The 22,232-nt window shown below is 47.1% G+C and overlaps 2 protein-coding genes across 2 annotated transcripts; both read left to right on the top strand.

The window, feature by feature from the left end:
• The first annotated feature begins 1,841 nt into the window (after window positions 1-1,841).
• LOC308590530 (uncharacterized protein) lies at window positions 1,842-9,778 on the top strand. The gene is made up of 3 exons (XM_081200665.1): window positions 1,842-1,955; window positions 7,295-7,442; window positions 9,065-9,778. The coding sequence occupies exons 1-3, from the start codon at window positions 1,913-1,915 to the stop codon at window positions 9,609-9,611; spliced, it is 738 nt and encodes a 245-aa protein (XP_081056791.1). The 5' UTR covers window positions 1,842-1,912; the 3' UTR covers window positions 9,612-9,778.
• A 4,276-nt stretch (window positions 9,779-14,054) lies between these two features.
• Window positions 14,055-21,181, top strand: LOC308590538 (uncharacterized protein). Its single transcript, XM_081200675.1, has 3 exons — window positions 14,055-14,208; window positions 17,986-18,133; window positions 20,268-21,181. Exons 1-3 carry the CDS (start codon window positions 14,166-14,168, stop codon window positions 20,770-20,772), a joined length of 696 nt encoding a protein of 231 aa, XP_081056801.1. The 5' UTR covers window positions 14,055-14,165; the 3' UTR covers window positions 20,773-21,181.
• Window positions 21,182-22,232: the final 1,051 nt, after the last annotated feature.

Genomic DNA, 22,232 nt, shown 5'->3' on the forward strand with positions numbered 1-22,232 from the left:
TCTGCACAACATGACCAGCCCTATGAAGTTGATGTTGAAGAATCACTGGGGATCTTTGCTTCTCCCAGTACACTTGAATTAGTTTGCCTGTCTTCCCAAGTGATGCGTATAATTTTTTGGAGACACCGTTGATGGAATCTTTCAAGGAGTTGGAGATGGCCTTTATAAGTGGTCCATGTTGCACAAGCATACAGTAAGGTTGGTAGTGCAATAGCTTTGTAAACAAGTCTATAGACACCCTATGCCAGTGCCCTATGTTAACAAATGACATCCTCTTCAGGGATAGTTTGCTCCAATCAGAGTGATCAGAATGAGCTCAGGCTATAGAACCTAAGAATATCAGGATGATAGAGAGGGTATTTTAACATTAGATGATCTGAACTGACGGTGACTGACCAGGAACGAGACCTTGAAGTCATAGTGCAAAGCTTGATGAAGATATTGACCCAGGGTGTGGCAACCTTGAAAAAGACCAATTCAGGGCTAGGGATCATTAGGAAAGGAATTCAAAACTTAAGATACCATAATGACATTATACAAATCTATGGTGTGACCATATTTGGAACACAGTGGTACCTCGGGTTACATACGCTTCAGGTTACAGACTCCGCTAACCCAGAAATATTACCTCAGGTTAAGAACTTTGCTTCAGGATGAGAACCGAAATCGTGCTCCGGCGGCGCAGCAGCAGCAGGAGGCCCCATTAGCTGAAGTGGTGCTTCAGGTTAAGAACAGTTTCAGGTTAAGAATGGACCTCCAGAACTTTTTAAGTACTTAACCCAAGGTACCACTGTACTGTGTACAGTTCTGGTTGCCTCACCTTAAAAATGATTTTGAAGTGTTGGAAAAGGTTCTGGAAAGGACATTAAAAAAACATATGGTCACCGTCTCTTAGCTTAGCCTCCCTTACAGGGTTGTTGTGACTATAAAATGGTCCAGTCATGCCCCCCTGAGCTCCTTGGAGGAAAGGCATTTATAAGTTTCTATGGCATTTTGGCAGGAAGGAGTGTCAAAAATCAATTTCTTCTATAGGGGGTCAAAACAGCCTGGCCTCACCCTGATTGTTCGGCTATCTAAAAGAACAGCCGGGGAGAAGAAAGTCTCAGAACATCAGGATTAAAAAGCAAGTGCATAGATAATCACCAGAGTTGAAGCTGAAACTCTGCCGTCACCACGTGCTCATTAAGCCTCCATCTTCGGGGTTCTTTTCTCCGAAGAGACCTGGAAGATAAAGGCTGTCCCAAACAGGTATCTATGAACACTGTCTTCCACGAGGCCTCGGGGTATTTGTGTGTGCATTGTAACACTCTTGCTTTGATGGAATTCAGTTACCACCAATCGCTACCCCCTCGTCTTTGTGCCAAAGGATTTAGACACTGGGGCAAGGAGATGCCAAGAGAAGCTGTGCCACACTGAGAGGCATTTGATCCCCAGTGCCCTTCTGTGTTAATAAATGACAATGGAATAAGGGGTGGACGTGGATGGAACAGATCCATTCTTCCCTGGCTCAGAGACAGCCCCTGCCTTCTGAACCACCATATGGTTCCTTCTTCTCACACTGGCCTGACAAGCACATGGAAGGTCAACATCAGGCTATGAGCTGTCCAGCATTCCCCTTTGTTGGATACACATTTGAAACGTTTTGAGATGGTTGGTTAATCTGTTTGGATAGCCTGTGTTGCCTTCTTTGGTTAAATCAGATTTTTTTTAAGGTTAGTCCTCTCTGTAGCAATGACCATGGGAGATAACAAGCGAAGGTTCCCCCACAATGTTAATGAGTGACCCAGGAGGCGAGGGAGGAGGAGGAGGAGGAGGGTGGGAGGAATAAGTAGCCTCCCCCGTGGCTCCCCGGACTCAGAGACAGCCCCTACCTTCATCCCAGCAGGTTCTCAGGATCCTCCGCCAAAGCACCATGAAGTTCTTCGTCCTCACACTGGCCTTGGCCATCCTGACGGGTGAGTGGAAGGTCAACATCAGGCTAGCAAGCTGTCTTGCGTTCCACCTTTTGGGGTGTAAATTTAGCAAGATAGATATCTGTTGGACACTGAGATCCAACGCTGAGGGATTTCTGGCAGTTCCCTCATTGCGAGAAGTTAGGTTACAGGGAACCAGGCAGAGGGCCTTCTTGGTAGTGGCGCCCGCCCCGTGGAATGCCCTCCCTTCAGATGTGAAGGAAATAAGCAACTATCTTATCTTTAAAAGACATCTGAAGGCAGCCCTGTTTAGGGAAGTTTTTAATATTTACCGTACTTTTCGCACCATAACACTCAGTTTCCCCCCCCTAAAAGGTAAAGGAAAATGTGTCTGCACGTTATGGAGTGAATACAGGCAGGAGGAGCCACTCTTGCTGGCTGTTCGGCAGCCTCTCTTCCTCCGCTTGGCTTGCTGAGAAGCCGGCAACAGCTGAGCAGTAGCTGAATGTCGGGAGACAGCCTCTCTTCCTCCTGTCTGCCTGCTCTATGGCTTTTTGGCGAGGTGGGAGAAGGGAGGCAGCTCGGAAGCCGGCAAGAGCTGCACGCAGCGTGTGAAAGCCAAGGTGGGGAAAGGGAGACAGCCTCTCTTTCTCAGTGTCTGCCTGCTCTATAGCTCTCCCTTACACAAATGTAAGCGGCCCTTACTCTGCTTTCGTTACAATGAGCTGGAAGGAGGAACAAAGAGGGCATCCCCTTCCGTCCCTCCTCCAGCACCTCACCGGTAAATTCAAACAAAGCGGCTTACAAGGCTCGTGTCCCTGAGTCTCCTCCGCCTCTTTTTGCTCCGGTTCGAGGCAAGGCAGCTGCACAAATGTGAGTTCCCCCTCTCTCTTCCTTCCCTCCCTCCCTCCCTCTTCCAACTTCAAAAAATATTGGGGGGACAGCCAGGTAAGCCCCACTCACATACCACAATGGGGGGTGGGGGATGACTCCCTCAAATATTTAATGGGGGGGTGAAGGCACCTAGGCCTATAGGAGTTGGCTGCTTTGCCTAGGACAAGTGTGAGCTCCCCCCCTCTTCATTCATCACTGTATTGGAGATACCATACATTACTGACAGTTCCTTCATTCACATGGTTACAAAGCATGGATCCACATGGATCCTCAGGATTTTTGCACTGGGTCACCCCAAATTCACCATCAGATCACATAGCATGTCCATGGCTACAGCTTGCACCCAAAAAATCACGCACCCACTGTTGCCTGGGGCCGCAGTGGTGCAAAAACGTGGTTACAAAGCACGGATCCACATAGATCCTCAGGATTTTTGCATTGGGCTACCCCAAACTCACCGTCAGATCACATGTCTGTGGCCACAGCATGAACCACAAAAATCATACATCCACTGTTTCATTTAGATTTTTTTTTCTTGTTTTCCTCCTCTAAAAACTATGTGCGTGTTATGGTTGGGAGCATGTTATAGAGCGAAAAATACGGTAATGCTGTATTGTTTTTAACACTCGATTGGAAGCTGCCCAGAGTGGCTGGGGAAACTCAGCCAGATGGGTGGGGTATAAATAATATATTATTAGTAGTATTAGTATAATAATAATAATAATAATAATAATAATAATAATAATAATAATATTAGCTAAACTGAAGCTCCACGTTCAGTGGCTGGGAGACAAAGAACGGACTGGGCAAAATGGGTCTTTAGTCTGATCAGCCAAGGCTTAAAGCACTTATTATGACTTCCCTTCCCTCTGCTAACCTGCCCCTGCCTAAGGGTGCCCCTTGACTCACTTTTTCCCTCCTAAAAACTTAGTGGAAATGTGTGTGCGTCTTATGGAGTGAATATAGGCTGCACAGCTATCCCAGAAGCCAAAACAGCAAGAGGGATTGCTGCTTTCACTGCGCAGCGACCCATCTTACTGTTCTGGCTTCTGAGATTCAGAATATTTCTTGTTTCTTGTTTTCCTCCTCCAAAAACTAGGTGCGTCTTGTGGTCTGGTGCGTCTTATAGAGCGAAAAAGACGGTATTTCCTGAGGATGTGCTAGCAGGCCAAACTGGGGAGGGTGATCTATAGAGGAACTGTAAATACCCCTTCAGTCTGTACTATTTCCAGAAGAACAAAACTATGTAAGAACTGGCTGGGATCCTATTTAGGTTCTCTGACACGCGGCTGGGACCACAGACCTTGTGTTTTAGAAACCTCATGTCCCCATTTTAGAGAGAGAGTTATAATCCAGTGTTGGGAACGGTGCCGGATTTATGTATAAGCTAAACAAGCTATAGCTTAGGGCCCCATTCTCTTGGGGGGCCCCCAAAAAATTTAAAGGGGAAAAAACTGGATGTATATTTCCAAAATATAAGATAAAAAAAGAAATAAAATAAAACCTACATACAGCAACATTGTTTTGTGTATGGACCTATTAGGTCCATAAATTACCATATAGCATATATTCAACACAAAAAATGTGACAATTTGTTGTTGACAAAGGACAGCTGGACATATGACACCAAATTGGGAGGGGTGGCTAACACCCCAGAGGACAGGATCACACTTCAAAACGACCTTGACAGATTAGAGAACTGGGCCAAAACAAACAAGATGAATTTTAACAGGGAGAAATGTAAAGTATTGCACTTGGGCAAAAAAAATGAGAGGCACAAATACAAGATGGGTGACACCTGGCTTGAGAGCAGTACATGTGAAAAGGATCTAGGAGTCTTGGTTGACCACAAACTTGACATGAGCCAACAGTGTGACGCGGCAGCTAAAAAAGCCAATGCAATTCTGGGCTGCATCAATAGGAGTATAGCATCTAGATCAAGGGAAGTAATAGTGCCACTGTATTCTGCTCTGGTCAGACCTCACCTGGAGTACTGTGTCCAGTTCTGGGCACCACAATTCAAGAAGGACACTGACAAACTGGAACGTGTCCAGAGGAGGACAACCAAAATGGTCAAAGGCCTGGAAACGATGCCTTATGAGGAACGGCTAAGGGAGCTGGGCATGTTTAGCCTGGAGAAGAGGAGGTTAAGGGGCGATATGATAGCCATTTTCAAATATATAAAAGGATGTCACATAGAGGAGGGAGAAAGGTTGTTTTCTGCTGCTCCAGAGAAGCGGACACGGAGCAATGGATCCAAACTACAAGAAAGAAGATTCCACCTAAACATTAGGAAGAACTTCCTGACAGTAAGAGCTGTTCGACAGTGGAATTTGCTGCCAAGGAGTGTGGTGGAGTCTCCTACTTTGGAGGTCTTTAAGCAGAGCCTTGACAACCATATGTCAGGAGTGCTCTGATGGTGTTTCCTGCTTGGCAGGGGGTTGGACTCGATGGCCCTTGGGGTCTCTTCCAACTCTATGATTCTATGATTCTATGATATAAAGGGCCCCATTGCCTTCAATAGCTGAGGGCCTCACCAAACCTAAATCTGGCCCTGGGTGGGAAGCCACTCCATAGATCTAGAAAGTGATTATTCCACAGGGAGTGTTGTTAGCGAGTGGCCCAGAGGCACAAGCCCCAGGTGTTTTGTGCCACACCTGAAACCACCTGTGCCTGGAGTGTCTGCTCCTTTCCCTGGTATCAATACTAGACCATATTTCTGTTGGGATACTGCCAGGGAGACAAAGTCCATCATGGCCCCAAGCCGTCTGCCGGACGATCCATCGATCTCCCGTAGGCACGCAGTATCAGCAATTAGCGACATGAGTTTCCTGAAATAGCTTGCCACATTCCAGAGCTCATGCACACTCTATCACCAGATAATGCACAGCAAAAGTCGCACGCAGGAGAGCATTATTTACAAGTTTTATTCTGCGTTGATCAGAACAAAGAAAACCATGACTGCCTGCTTCAGTGTCTACGACACAGAGAGAAAACGAAAGCAACAGAAAACATAAACATCCTGTGAACAGGAAATACGCAGACTCTGTGACTCTCAAAGCCTGCCCCCTTTTAAGGTGGAACGGAAATATCCTAACAATTTCAGCCTCATCTCCCGCACAGACAGCATCTGTAATTACACCATTTCCCACATAAAATAAGGGACCTGACTGAGAAATAACATAAACCAGTGTTTCCCAAGCAGGGACCATATGGCCCGTGGGGCCCCCAGGATATTCCTAGGAATAGCTGTCAACGTTTCCCTTTTTTAAAGGAAATTCCCTTATTCCAAATAGGATTCCTCGTAAGAAAAGGGAAAAGTTGACAGCTATGTTCCGGGGGGTGGGGGTGGCCACAGGTGAAATTGGTGTAAATAAGGCTAGAGGGAAGTGAGAAGTGAAGGGAAACAATTTTTTTTTAGAAAAAATCCCTGATTGGATGTCTATCTGCCTCGCCAATCACAAGCAGGTAAGGGGGACCCACCAGGGCCTAGCGCTCCTTTTTGCCACGTGTGTTTTCTTGGAGCAGTCCGGGTTTGCTGCAGGCGGGACCAGTAGAGCCCAGGATCCAGAACCCCCTGGGTCAGGCAAGTGCGGTGGTGGGGTGGCAACGGGTAAGGCTGGGCGCGCTGGATGCTGCTGCCAGTGCTAGGCCCGGTGGTAGCCTGGGCCTGACTCCGCAAGGAGCCGACTTGCATCTAGTACATAACTAAGTCTGCTGGCTTGCATCTAGAAAATAACGAAGTCTCTACTTGGAAGAAAGCTGCACTGAGTTCTGTGGGCCGTACTCCCAGGTAAAGGTGTGGGGGGCTATAGTGTTTCATCTAGGCAGCCAGGGCTACTCCGGATAACAAGATCTTTTTGCAGCAGGTCAGTGAGGACCAATTGCTTTTTAAAATTCTCCCATGTATACAGAACTCTCTGTGCACCTTTTGCCCAATATCTACAGAATACCCTTGGGGTCCCTTCCAGCCCCATGATTCTATGTTTTTCTGCTTCAACAATATTTTATTATCTTCCTATCATTTTATGTAATTTTCTAAAAATTATTAAACATGTTGTATTGAAAAACAAAACACTTAAATAGCTACTTTTTCACCAGTAGACAAGAGGGGCTATGGGCATAGCCAGGATTTGGGGGGGGTGGAGCATCAGATTTGCATTGATTTTTACTTATTGGGGGGGAAGCTGCCCCCCTGGGCTACATCCATGGGGGGGGGGGTGCTGCCACAGGAAGAAAACAAGGTCGGAAAAGGCCATGGCCAGAAAACGGTTGGGAAATATTGACATAAACTATTTTGTTTCTACCTTTCTTGAGGGGGCAATGAGGCACCAGCCCTAACAAAGACCTTCTAATTTAGACCCTCAAACATTAAAGAAAGGATTCTATATGTGAAGCTTTGAGTTGCAGCTTGGTGTACCAAACAGGCTTGGCGCTTCCTGCAGTGGACGGTGCAATGCAGAATTATTATTTTTTGGGACTTCTAGGGATTTGGGCTTCTGTTCTCCCAGATGAGCCGGATTCCAAGCTGGAGAAGCTAATCCAACAGGGAAGAGAAGATGCCAATAAATTCATCGAAACATTGATTGGGAAAGTCACCATCGCTGAAAGAAGAGAGGAGGGCCGGGAGATTTCGTAAGCAAATTAGTCTCGTTTCTGCTCTGCGCTGCTCTCTTCCCATGTAGAAAAGAGGAGATGTTATTTCTAGAGAATAGATGGATGGAAGTGATGCCGGCATAATATTCTGGGGTTGGGGAGGGTATGGGAGCTGAACTACTGGATTCTGTGCCAGCCCCACTGCCACCACTTCACCCCATGGCTTGGCCAGCCCCTGGGTCCCTGTACCTTCCCCTCCCACTCTGGGCAGCATGTGTGGCAGGGCTGAGGGTATAACAGGTGACACACCCTGCTACATGAAGCCCCTCAGGCAGCAGACAGGGAATCCTCCTCAGAACAGAGTCTTAAAATCCTGGGTGTTTGAACAGAAATCTTGGATAGCGACAGCTCAAGCCACTTCGACTCAGGATGGTGCCTCCCCTTCGGCAGATGGGCAGATCAAGTGAAGCCTCCCAGGAAGGCTCTCTCCCCACTTAAAGCGAGGAGAAATGGGTGCAGGCAAAGCCATCCTGACAAGAAAGGAAGGCTGCCCCTTAAATCCAGGAGCTTCCCACCCAGTGAAAGAGGCCTGCCTACTGTGACTATGCAGGTCCAAGCAGGCTTTCGTTTGTCCCACCCAGGGCCAGATTTAAGTTCGATGAGGCCCTAAGCTACTGAAGGCAATGGAGCCCCTTATATGTCCACAACAAATTGTCAACAACACATTTTCGCAGTTTTTTGTCATGACTATACAGTCATACCTCGGGTTACAGACGCTTCAGGTTGCGTTTTTTCGGGTTATGGACTGCCAAAACCCGGAAGTACCGGAACGGGTTACTTCCGGGTTTCGGTGGCCGCGCATGCGCAGAAGCGTCAAATCGCAACCCACGTGTGTGCAGACGCGCCGCTGCAGGTTGCGAACGTGCATCCCACACGGATCACGTTCGCAACCCAAGCGTCCACTGTATGCTATATTGTAATTTATAGAACTAATAGGTCCGTACAGAACACAAAACACTGTATGTAGGTTTTATTTTATTTTATTTTTCTCTTATATTTTGGAAATGTACATCCAGTTTATTTTCCCTTTAAATTTTTGGGAGGCCCCCAAGAGAGCGGGGCCCTAAGCTGTAGCTTGTTTAGCTTATATGTAGATATGGCACTGTCGCTTTCCCTAGAAAAACCGACTGCTTACCACTAAATCAGAACAAACATCAATCCGCAGAAAAACTATTGACACTTGTACAGTGGTGCCTCGCAAGACGAAATTAATCCGTTCCGCGAGTCTCTTCGTCTTGCGGTTTTTTCGTCTTGTGAAGCATGGCTATTAGCGGCTTAGCAGCTTAATGGCTATTAGCGGCTTAGCGGCTATTAACGGCTTAGCGGCTTTAAGAAAAAGGAAACAAACTCGCAAGAACTCGCAAGACGTTTCGTCTTGCGAAGCAAGCCCATAGGGAAATTCGTCTTGCGGAACGACTCAAAAAACGGAAACCTCTTTCGTCTTGCGCGTTTTTCGTCTTGCGAGGCATTCGTCTTGCGAGGTACCACTGTACCAGTTCAGGGGTAAACAGCAGTGGGACAAGCAGGTGTTTGGACGATCCCAAACCCTCCTTTTTCCTTCTTAAAGCTTTCCAATTCTCTGTTCTTTTTTTCCCCTACAGGAAATTTCTTGAGTATGTCTATATGAATATCAGCAGGCGCTTGGAAAGCCTGGGGAAAGAGTTACCTGATGAGGTCGTGAAAGCTGTTGATCTGGTTTTGGGGGTGCCATACCAGGTTGCGGAAAAGGCTATCACTGCCCTGTTTGACTTGCAGAGACATAGAAGGCATAACTTAGAAGCATTGCAATCTGCCCTGGCGGGTTACGTGGACCCCGTCCTGGAGAGGGTGGGTCCGTACGCAGCAACCGTGCGCAGTGCCATCATCGCCAGAGCTCAGGAGATCAACCGTGAGATAGATGAGAAGCTGCCGCAGCAAATGCAAGCTCTGAGAACCCAGCTGGATCCAGACATTAAGAAGCTGCGAGAATTGCAGGCAACCCTTCAGCCTTATCTTGACCACATCCAGCAGCTGGTCAGAAAAGGAGCGGAGACGATCCACAAGCACTTACTGAAGCCATACATTGGTCCCATTGTGCAGTTGCACCAAAAGTACAAAAAGGACTTTAGGGCGTGGGCTAGAGCCCCAGTGTTTTTCCCAAATCCATGATTATTTCTCTCACATGTATACGAGGAAGGAATCTCCCCCAGCATCTAAAGAGAGATCAGAAGGAAAAAGCTTACATTGGTTTTTGTGTCTTCATGACCTTGGCTGGGAGGTAGGACAGGTGTGCAAGTCTTCTCCAGAAGGGATAATAAAGGAGACGTTCCTAACAACCTCTGTTCGATGCGTGGCCTGTTTCTCTTTAACTCTCCTCCTTCTGTTGGCCATTGAAAATATATCTTCTTCACGCAAGCAAAAGTGAAGCACTCTCAATACACCTGTAACACAACACGTGGGATATGTTGTGTGCATAATATATTAACAATTTATTATTTATACCCCGCCCATTTGGCTGGTCTTCCCCAGCCACTCTGGGCAGCTTCCAACAAAATATTAAACTACAGTAATGCATCAAACATTAAAAGCTTCCCTAAACAGGGCTGCCTTCAGATGTCTTCTAGCATAACAGTTGCGTAGGGGGAGCTCAACTTCCTTGGCCCGCGGGGTGGAAATGAGGAGGAGTCCCTTTCACTTTCCCTAGCTTGAAGCTGCTCCTTGAGTTTCAGAGGAAGCCTTCATCGGCCCAAGTGAATAGAGGGCTTCCTGGAAACAGCACATTTGGAGACACCTTAGGACTCAGGCAAGGGAGGCGGGGAGAGCCCACCTTTCATCTTCCCCTCCATTCTCTTGAGGCAGTGCAGGTTTACACACACACACACCAACTATCAATGGGCAACACCAATTGCATCCTGCTGTAACAGATGAAGGAAGGGATGCATGTACGCAGTTGAGAGTCCAGCTGGTCACTGGAAGAACCTGCACCCCAAAACCAGTACCTGCTTTGGCTTATTTCCTCCTTCATCCCAAGCCATTTTATTTCTGTGCTATGTCATTTTTTAAAAAAAATTGTGTCCAAGGACAGGGACTGTCTTGTTTTTATTGATCAGTAACCTCTGGTAGGACGCGGGTGGCGCTGTGGGTTAAACCACAGAGCCTAGGACTTGCCAATCGAAAGGTCGGTGGTTCCAATCCCCGCGACGGGGTGAGCTCCCGTTGCTCGGTCCCTGCTCCTGCCCACCTAGCAGTTCGAAAGCACATCAAAGTGCAAGTAGATAAATAGGTACCACTCCGGCAGGAAGGTAACGGCGTTTCCGTGCTCTGCTCTGGTTCGACAGAAGCAGCTTAGTCATGCTGGCCACGTAACCTGAAGCCAGCTCCCTCGGCCAATAAAGCGAGATGAGCGCTGCAACCCCAGAGTTGGCCACGACTGGACCTAATGGTCAAGGGTCCCTTTACCTTTACCTTTAACCTTCTCTGGAATCAATTTTTGGCTGAATGCCAGGTGATACATTACAATAATAATAATGATTTATTATTTAGACCTCGCCCAGCCGGCTGAATTTCCCCAGCCACTCTGGGCAGCTCCCAACAGATTAAAAACAGAATAAAACATCAAACATTAAAAACTTCCCTAAACGGGGCTGCCTTCAGATATCTTCTAAAAGTCAGGTAGTTGTTTATTTCCTTGACATCTGATGGGAGGGTGTTCCACAGGGCAGGCGCCACCACCAAGAAGGCCGTCTGCCTGGTTCCCTGTGGCCTCACTTCTCACAGTGAGGGCATCTCCAGAAGGCGCTCAGAGCTGGACCTCAGTGTCTAGGCAGAACGATGGGGGTGGCGATGCTCCTTCAGGTGTACTGGGCCGAGACCATTTATATGTTTTTTTGTTCTTCCCTAAAAGATCCTGGCCACTACAATCTTCCAACAGATCAAGAAACTGAGAGACACCCCCCCAAAAAAACAATCTCCCTATGGAGATAAAGCAGGGTCTATCGATGATGCAAAACAGCTTGGTTTCTTCCTATCACCCCCAAGGGGTTTGGGACACGGTGTCAACGACCTCAGGGTGGTATACGTAGTAAATTCCTATATGTCTGTAGATCCCCTATGCCGGTGTGATATGTTAACAAATGACTTTCTTTTGAAGGAGAGTTTGCTCCATGTGGAGTGATCCGAGTAAGCTCTGGCCATAGAACCAGAATAGATGTTACCTAAGAATATCAGGATGATGGAGAGGGTATTTTAACATTAGATGATCTAAACTGACTGACCAGGAACAAGACCTTGAAATTGTGGTGGAAATCTTGATGAATATGTTGACCCAGGGGTGTGGCAGCCATAGAATACAGTGTACAGTTTTGGCCACTTCACCTCACAAAGGGTATTGAAAAATTGACAAAGTTTCTGAAAAGGGCAACCAAAATTATTGAGGGGGTGGCGCAACTCCACTATGGGGGAAGCTTCCAGAATTTGGGACTGCTTAAAGGTAAAGGTACCCCTGACCGTTAGGTCCAGTTGTGGACGACACTGGGGTTGCGGCGCTCATCTCTCTCTAGAGGCCGAGGAGCCTGCATTTGTCCGCAGACAGCTTTCTGGGTCATGTGGCCAACATAACTAAGCCGCTTCTGGCGAACCAGAGCAGCGCACGGAAACGCCGTTTACCTTCCCGTCGGAGTGATACCTATTTATGCACTTTGATGTGTTTTTGAACTGCTAGGTTGGCAGGAGCAGGGACTGAGCAACGGGAGCTTACCCCGTCACGGGGATTCGAACCGCGACCTTTCGATCGGCAAGCCCAAGCGGCACAGTGGTTTAACCTACAGCGCCACCTGCGTCCCATTTGGGACTACTTAGTTGAGAGGAAAGGCAAGAAAGAGATGAGATGACAGAGGTTTATACGATTGTGCATGGCATGCAAAAAGGTGAATAGATACCCCTTGGTATCCACCCATGCCAAGTAGTGCAACAACACTGTCAGTACTTTCTTCATTACAGGGTCTTGACTCATAAAAGTCACTCCAAACTTCCCCAAAAGCAGGGTAGAAAGAAACCCTCTAAACAATATCTAGGCAGGGATAAAGCAGGGGTCTGTGGACATTGCCCGGAGGTTCAGAGATGCTGTCTGTGGATAGTCCAGATGCAACACTGAATGAGAGATGGTGTGGCCTAGTGGTTAGTGTGTTGGACTAGGACCTGGCAGACTAGACTCCAGCAGTTCACTGGGTGGCCTTGAACCAGACACAGCCTCTTAGCCTAGCCTATCTCACAGGGGCATAAAGGATCAGTACCACTAATGGCTTTTAAATCAGTACTGGACATTCAGACAGTGGGTCACCCCAGTCTCTCTCTCTTAGCTCTATAGGTAAAGGTAAAGGGACCCCTGACCATTAGGTCCAGTCGTGGACGACTCTGGGGTTGCAGCGCTCTTCTCACTTTATTGGCCGAGCGAGCCGGCGTACAGCTTCCGGGTCATGTGGCCAGCATGACTAAGCCGCTTCTGGTGAACCAGAGCAGCGCACGGAAATGCCATTTACCTTCCCGCCGGAGCAGTACCTATTTATCTACTTGCACTTTGACGTGCTTTCTAACTGCTATGTTGGCAGGAGCAGGGACCGAGCAACGGAAGCTCACCCTGTCATGTGGATTTGAACTGCCGTGAGAATAAAATGGGTTTAAGCAGGAAAACCAGTTGTGCCACCTTGAGCTCCATGCAGGAAAGGTGTAATATAAATGTAATAACAAATAGCTGGTGTGGAAAGTTTTACAGTCAAAACACAACTGCATGCTTGCTAGTTGGTATATGAAGGGGTTAAGGACCACAGAGTTTGAATTGATGGAGTAGGCTCAGCCGGGTAGGGAGGAAGCAATGTGAGCCACGGAGGGAGGACATTCCTCACTATAAGCTCCCAACTTCAGACTCATGTCAGAAACTACATTTCTGTATTTCTACCCAATAATATTTTTGACTGCATTTTCTAGTGTTGCTCATAGGACAATGCATGATTGATAATCTTGCATGGGGGGGGGGTTGGACTAGATGACCCCCTTCCAGCTGTACAATTTCTATGAGACCTTAAATCTGCAAGTAAATCATTTTTAAACATACTTCAGTGTGTGGTCTATTCATGCAGAAGGGGTAGAAGGAACCTGACACAGGATAAAGAAAGGCTGACTAGCCTATTCCTATGCCTCACAAAGCTGCCTGATGATGAGAATTAAATTCTGCTGGGGCGCAGAGAGTCTGCTAAGCTCCATGCTTTGAATACAGGCTTGCAGCCATATTCCTTTGCTCATTGTTCCACACACATGGGCCTATAGAGGAGGAACTATAATTAATATATCTTCTTTCCAACTCCCATCAGTTGGGCCTATGAGTTACAAGATCAGACGGGCCTTTGGTCTGATCTCACAGAACCCTTCCAAAGTTTGCGTGTGGTTTTTAAATTCCTTCGTTTTGTTTTAGCAACCCACCTGCTGTCCTTGGCAAACTGAAGTTCAAGCTCTTTCAAATGTTACCTCTTCCTTTTCGTGCCAGTTGGACGTGGGGGCAATGACTCGAGGTGATGGAACAGGAAGCTCACCCAGCGCCCTGTGTTAATGAATTACAGAAGCCGAGGATGGAAGCAATAATTTATTCCCCTCAGAGCACCCCCTGCTCAGATAGTGAGCCCTTGCCTTCACCCTAGCAAGAGGAGACTCAGGACCTTCCGCCGAGCCACTATGAAGTTAATTGTCATCACACTGGTCTTGTACCTCTTCACAGGTGAGTGGGTGGTTACCTCAGTCTAGAGGGAAACTCTTAAGTCTCTCTTTTTTTGAGTGGGTGAGCTCCCTGCTTTCTCACGGACTTGGAACATGGAGGTATTATGATTTGGAAGAGCTAAAAGGAGTTGTGTCATGTTTTGGAACAATTTTGCTTAGCCCAAAGTTGCCTGGTTGGTTCTTCAAAGACTTTGGGCACATTCCAAATTGGTCCAGAGGTTACCTATCTCTTCTCGGATCAATAATATTGGCAGAAGTATCAGGCTTTTGGGTTGCACAGGCTCTCTGAAGAACATGGTCCAACTCTGAAACCTGCCACAAACAAACAATATACTGAAAAACCAATGAGATAGGACTCTGGAGTTAGCTTTAGAAAGCTTGAGTGGGTTATCAGTTTGCATCCCCTTACTCAAAGGCAACCAGGAGAATACCAAATAAACCTTTATAGGATTATTCCATTTTATCTTTCCAATAAGGTAGGTTAGGCTGAGAAACTGTGACGTGGCTAAGACCATTCCATGAACTTCATAGCTGAGAGAGGGGTTTGAAGTCCAATATATTACCCACTATAGCATGGGTGGGTGGTGCTGTGGTCTAAACCACAGAGCCTAGGGCTTGCCGATCAGAAGGTGACAGGGTGAGCTCCCATTGTTTGGTCCCAGCTCCTGCCCGCCCAGCAGTTCGAAAGCACGTCAAAGTGCAAGTAGATAAATAGGTACCGCTCCGGCAGGAAGGTAAACGGCATTTCCGTGCGCTGCTCTGGTTCGCCAGAAGCAGCTTAGTCATGCTGGCCACATGACCCAGAAGCTGTCTGTGGACAAACACCAGCTCCCTCGGCCTATAGAGCAAGATGAGTGCGCAACCCCAGAGTCATCCGCGACCGGACCTTACAGTCAGGGGTCCCTTTACCTTTATAGCATGGGCAAATATAGACATAATCTCCACACTCATGCCAGCACCATACCCAGTAGAAGCCACAGTGATCTATTTCCACTTTTCATTATTAGATATCTATTTCACGTGCAAAGGGTTCAAACAGCTACAGCGTAAGCAAGCCAGCCATTATGATCTCACTCCCTCATGTACCTGTGTTCAAATGAACATATGAAATGTGCTGAAATCTTCTTTTAACCTTAAGACTGGAGATACAGATCCAATCTGATCTGGACCAAGGTGCAGAATAAGGTTATAGCGTTTTCAAGCATATCCCTTGTAATGTGTCGTTTGGCCTTGAGAGCAACTCAGAGTTCCTGGAAGGGAGGCAGAGGCACCAAGATAACAAAATGAGGAAACAATGCCAGCTTTGAAACACCACAACGTTGTATGCAGAACCCACAAGCTGATTAAAATAAATACTATTTACGGTTGTCAACAGCTTTGTCTCATGCACCACATAACAAATCATTATTTTTTTAATAAGATATTTATTAAAGTTTCACAAATTATATAAACAAACACAACAATACAAACAAACACAAACAAGAAAAAACAAGTATAATTTCAAATCCTTATTTTCTTAAAACTTACTTCACCGACCTCCTCATACCTCCCCTTTCTGCATTCCAATTTCAAATATTTAGTTCAGCAAATCCTCACCCTTAATTTTATCTAATTATTAACCTTTCTTTTCTTTTAACTTAATCTTTACAGCTGTAATCCACTTACTTTCTAAAGCCGCATCATTTTAACACTCATTAATTTTACAATGTTTCTTAAGATAGTTCTTAAATTTCTTCCAATCTTCTTCCGCCGTCTCACATAACAAATCATTAAGCTGCTGGTCTAAGTCTGCATATATAGATGTTTAAAAACACAGGAATGTGGTGTGCATTCAAAATCTGAAACATTACCAAGAGAGATACAAAGATCCACTTCTCAGCATCAAGCAACAAATAATGCAGGAGATCCATAAGTCCTGACTTTTTATAGAAGGCTAAAAAGTAGCTGAGAAGGGGGTTTGGTGAACTGGATCAGGGCCATGGCACTGGAAAGAAGGTGGGGTTAACAACAACAACAACAACCCCCACAACATATTAGCCCGGGGGGAGGGGGCTGAGGAGAGGCAGGCACAATATTTTAATTATGTTTTCTCAAATTAGGTAAAGGTAAAGGGTAAAGGGACCCCGGACAATTAAGTCCAGTCACGAACGACTCTGGAGTTGTGGTGCTCATCTCGCTTTACTGGCCGAGGGAGCCGGCGTACAGCTTCCGGGTCATGTGGCCAGCATGACTAAGCCGCTTCTGGCGAAACCAGAGCAGCGCATGGAAATGCCATTTACCTTCCCACCAGAGCGGTACCTATTTATCTACTTGCACTGGTGTGCTTTCGAACTGCTACGTTGGCAGCAGCTGGGACCAAACAACGGGAGCTCACCCCGTCGCAGGGATTTGAACCGCCGACTTTCGATCGGCAAGCCTAAGCGACACAGTGGTTTAACCCACAGCATAAACTGGGCCCCAAGCTCACAACCTGAGGCTAGGTCTCCAACTCACCTCATGATCAAGCCAGGATTGTCCAATTCCTTCTTGCTGCTCCAGGCTAGAAAATTCCTAGAGTTGGGTTTGCTGAAGCAGAGTCCAAATCACGTTGTGTTTTTTTTAGGGTCAATAGCCTGGGCCTGTGTAGGCCTAATCTCTTCCTTTGATGCACTGGCAGCACAACTGTGTGGGAATGGCTGGTGGGGAAATAATCATGACGTCTTTGGTAGTAGTTATCTTTGTAACCTAAAGTACCCTTTCAGCTTAAATTTCTCTTAAGAGGAGCAGATCCCCACAGGCCTGGATTCCTGTATGAATTCTGCAGCACACAGCAGGAACCACAGGCAAAATCTTCAGAAAAAGCACAGGAACCTTTTTTTGATGTGACCTATGCCAAAAGTCAAGGGATGCGGGTGGCGCTGTGGGTTAAACCACAGAGCCTAGGACTTGCCAATCAGAAGGTCGGCGGTTTGAATCCCCGCGACGGGGTGAGCTCCCGTTGTTCGGTCCCAGCTCCTGCCAACCTAGCAGTTCGAAAGCACATCAAAGTGCAAGTAGATAAATAGGTACCACTCCGGCGGGAAGGTAAACGGCGTTTCCGTGCACTGCTCTGGTTTCTCCAGAAGCAGCTTAGTCGTGCTGGCCACATGACCCAGAAGCTGTACACCGGCTCCCTCGGCCAGTAATGCGAGATGAGCGCCGCAACCCCAGAGTTGGTCACGGCTGGACCTAATGGTCAGGGGTCCCTTTACCTTATGCCAAAAGTCAAGTTACCGAGCCATTCCCACCCCCCACCCCCTGCAATGGGACTAGGAATTTGATTTGAAATAGTACCGTGTTAAAATAATCTCACCATATGAGTTCTGGCTAACAGCTTGTATGCTTCTTTGAATCAGGCAATGAGAAGGCATATGATTGGAGGAAATTGTAATGCTTTGTGTAAGAAACCTATAAAGAACCCCTCTTCCAGGGCGTTTGGGTGGGGTTCAGCCTTTGTAGAGCGATCCTGCTGGAACTCTTTACTGCAGTAAGCAAATTTTCGGGATTCTTTCTTCAACCCAACTCACTAGCAGTTAATGGTGCAAGTTGTGGCAGCAGATTTGCCTTGCCACATTTTGGCGACCACGGCAGGACAGAGGGGCCCGGGCAGCTACCTCCTTGGCCCACGAGGGCCGCGATCAGCCAAACGGCCGATCTCTCGGATAGCCCAGGCCGCACCATAGTTTACCAGAACCAAGGCTGCCCCACCTTACTTCCTGCGCAACAAGACATGATGCAGATGTTCTGTTTCTTTCCCCAGGCCATCCGACTTTTGCCCAAACGGATAAACGGGTCTCCAAGTTGGAGCAGTTAAAGCACGACCTCACTAAACTCCTGGGAAAGGTCAGCGAGAAAGCGTGGGATAAATTGAACTTTGTCAGAAGATCGAGGCTCGGACAAGAACTGAGGTAAGCAGATCCGCCTCCTTCCCCCCAATTTAGGGGATTGGGGACATTAACTAGGGACTTCACGGACTGCAGCTTTGAGAAGGCTGACAGGATTTCTTCTTTGCTAGATTTTCCTTTGCAAGGATGTGACGCCTGGGGCTAACTGTGGCCCTCCATACCTCTCTATCTGGCCCTTGGGGCACACTCTCTAGGTCACGTGTCTGCCCCAGTTACACCCTTTCCCCACAGGCCATACACTTCACCAACTTTGCATTGCTTCCTCCTGGTTGGAGAGCTTTTGCATGGCTGGAATAAGTTTCCCTGACTCTGCTAATGCCTCTTGCTTGCATTGCTGGGATATAGACCGCAAAGTCTGAGTGTGTGTAGAAATGGTAGCCTACTGCACAAAAGTGAAATTTTACATTCGTAGTTGGCACAAACATTTGCCTCTGCCTCTGGCCACCACTGACAGGTGGTCCCAGAAAATTTGCCCAGAATGAAGCATATAGCTTTTGGGGCTGAAAAGGTTACCCCCACCCCACCCCCCGCTCTTACTTCCTCTTCTACTTTGTTAATTTTTTCATTCTAGGAATTTATGAAATGTGCTTAAAAGTGTAACATGAAGGCTGGCTCCCCAATTCTGGAATATCTCGCCCAGTGAGGGAAGTTTGCCTCCTTTGTTTGTTTGTTTATTATGCCACCTTTCCTCTGAAGTGCAACTTCATGTGTGTAACTTTAATCCCACAACAATCTTGCGAGGTAGATTGGGTCCTTGTCTGGCCCAAGATCACCCAGTGAGCTTCATGGCTGACTGGGGGTCTGACTCCTTGTGGAATAAATGAATGAAAATGAGTTTTATTCTTAGAGAAGGAATGGCGAGGATGACCATGCCTGTCTTAAGTCCGATTCTGTGAACAAAGAGGTTCAAAAACAGCCCAAAGGAAAGGGCCCTTTGAAGAACTGTTTTATCTGCACATTTTACATTGCTGGAGACACTACAAATGAGACAAAGCAAATGTTTGACATGCTAGAATCCTAAGAGGATTCTTTCTGCTAGAAGGTACAATTAAGTAAGGAATGTATTAGAAGCAGCAAGCCTATGCCAGGGATGCCTAAACATTTTTCAAAGGGGGCCAGATTTGATGAAGAGAACATGTATGAGGGCCGACCAAAGAAGTTGTTGACCTTTTTTTAGGGTTTTACCTCAGGAAATGAACTGCCACATGGGCCGGATTGAACCAACCGGCAGGCCGAATTAGGCCCCCAAAACGGACTTTGGACATACCTGCCTCCTGATTTATGAGGGCTGGATGACTTGAAAACACACCCCTGTTGACGAAACTGCTAATTTAGATGGGCGTGGGATGTATGCAAAGGAGGGGGGACATATTAGGGTAATATTAGGGAGTAGGCATGAAATGGGTGTTTAGGGAAACCTGTAAACTACAATTTCTTAACCAATACGGATATTCGAAGGGTTTTAGGGTATAAATTGTCTGTGATGAGAACTGGAATGCGCAATCCCCTCTTTACAGCATGAGCTGGGGGCGGGGGGGGGGGGTTGTTGCCCACAGTACTGTGTCGACCAGCTTATGCCTGATTGTGGTGTAGACTCCTTCTTTCAAAGAGAAATTTGAATCCATCTGGGAAAGGTCCCTGGGACAGATTTGTCCAACACTCCCCCCTCCCCGATCCTAATCCAGTATTCTAAACCAGGGGTCCCCAAACTAAGGCCTGCGGGACAGATAAGGCCCAAGGGACTCGTTTATCTGGCCCATGGCGACCCCCGCTGCCGCCGCCCACTCTTACTGGCACTGCGCGGCTGCCCACTTCTGGGTTGGAGGAGCACCGGAAATAGCTTGTGAGCATGTGTGTTATTTGCGCATGTGCAAGCATTATTTCCAACGCACATCCAGGTTGGAGGAAGCCCGTGCACATGCGCACAAGCTATTTCTGGTGCTCCTTCGACCCGGAAGTGCGCCGGAAATAGCATGTGTGCACGCGTATGGGCACGCGCTCCTCCGGCCTGCCACGCGATCAGTGCTGGAGACACAGGCCCAAGGCGCGGTAAGTTTGCTGACCCCTGTTATAAACACTCTACCACACTGGCTCTGTATCCCACTGACAACGCTCTATGCCTTCTGAACCCCCACAGAATCTTGTTTCGTGATGATGTTGCAAAACTGCGCAAGTACATCCAGGACCTGCAGGCTGACCTGCCCCCCGAAATCACACAGGCCTACCACGCGGCAGTTCAGTTGTCTGGGCACGCTCTGGTGGGCGCCAGCTGTAACCTAGCCGTATTACGGTCTGCCACAGAAGAGCTCTATGAGGGGCTGGAATCTCTAGTGACTTTCTACGCCAGCCCCGTCGCGGAGAAGTTGAGACCACACACGCAGGTCCTGAGAAATATGGTCGTCCCCAAGGTGCAGGAGCTGGAGGAGAAGCTGAAGCAGCAAGTGGAAGAAAAGGGGCCTGAGCTGATCCCTTACGCGCGGAAGCTTCACCGCCAGTTGCACGAATACCAGAGGTCCCTAGAGCCTTATGCCAACCAGGCCCAGGAGAAGATCAAGCTGGGCATAGAGACATTCAGCCAGACCATGCAGCGCTACGTCACCCCACTTATGGAGGCAATCAAAAAACGCATCGCAGACTCTTAAGAGGTGGGGCTGACATACCCCCAGTGCTTTCCCCAGATCTCTGAAGCTTCTCATAAGCAATGGAGGGTGGAACCTTGGCCAAACTCTTTGAAACAGAAAGGGTCAAAAAAAGGGAAGCGACTGGATTGAGTGTTCTCAGCAATTTGGGGTGGGGAGCAGAGGCTGTTGGTGATATCTTCCCTGCCCCAAACCATGTAATAAAGGAGTTGTCCCTAAAGATGCTGGTTTAGGGCTGTGTTTATGTCTTAATGTTTTCTGAAAATAATCTTATTGCATTTGTATATAATAATATAAATGGAGAAAATGTTGTTACTTGTTATAATATAAAATCATATTATAATATAATCAGGCTCAGCGATGCATGTAAAGTTCAATAAAATGGTCTTAATCCAGACTACTTAGCCCTAAGTATGTCTTGGTGGGCTATGGCTATTTTGTTCTTAAGAGGCAAAGGTAATGAAGATGCACTGTGTATCTTGAAATTTGTCCAATCCAGACCCTTTCCTCAGGATTCTCAAGTTTATGCATTAACTTTTCCTTTAGTGTTGTGTTCCGGACCTCTTGAAAAAGGTAAGTTGAAGACTATTTCCAATTTTTGGCAATCGCAAAGGCATGCTACAACAAGAAGGAAAGCCACAGGCTATTTGTGTAATACATTTCTTGGTTGTTCATCACAGATTAAGTGAGAAGATGAATAGTGGAGTAAGGATTAAAGCCTGGGAAGTGATTTTACAAATCTCTTGAAAAACTGACATCCCACCCCCCACAATGATGTAATATCTGGGCACAACCACCACACATGGACTAAAGTACTCCACAATCTTTTTTTAACATAACGGTGGCAGCATGTGCTTTATTCTATGGAGGGTGCAGGGCATGAAAAATTATTTTAATAGCATTCTCTCTTTTTCTGGCAGAAGCAGATCAAAATGGTGCTTACTCCACAGAGCATTGCAGGATATGTGACAATGGTTGAACTACATGTTCTGTTAGCTACCCAGCTGTGCCTTTTAAGTGTAGAGTTTTCTTCTGCTTTTCCACAAAATTGCAAAAGCAGGGGGTGGCTGATTGGTTCAGGAACCAAGAATGGCAAGGCAAGTGGTGGTTTAACTCTTCTCCCCTCCCATAATCCTGAATTTCTGTTTGCTGCCTTGAGAGATTCAGCAGAAAGATGCCCTAGAAAACTTTAAATGATGCTATTCAGTCTATTGTGTATAAAGTACAGCCATACCTTGGGTACAGACGCTTCGGGTTGTGTGTTTTCGGGTTGTGCACCACGCCGAACCCGGAAGTATCGGAAAAGGTTACCGTATTTTTCGCTCCATAAGACGCACCTGACCATAAGACGCACCTGGTTTTTAGAGGGGGAATGCAAGAAAAAAATATTCTTTAAAGGGAGTGCTGAGCAGAGCCTGTATGCATCCCAGGCGCTGCTCAGCGTTCCCTTTCACGCTCTGCGT

The sequence above is a fragment of the Podarcis bocagei genome (genome assembly GCF_964188305.1).
Source record: "Podarcis bocagei genome assembly, chromosome: 7".
In the NCBI taxonomy this organism is placed as follows: domain Eukaryota; kingdom Metazoa; phylum Chordata; class Lepidosauria; order Squamata; family Lacertidae; genus Podarcis; species Podarcis bocagei.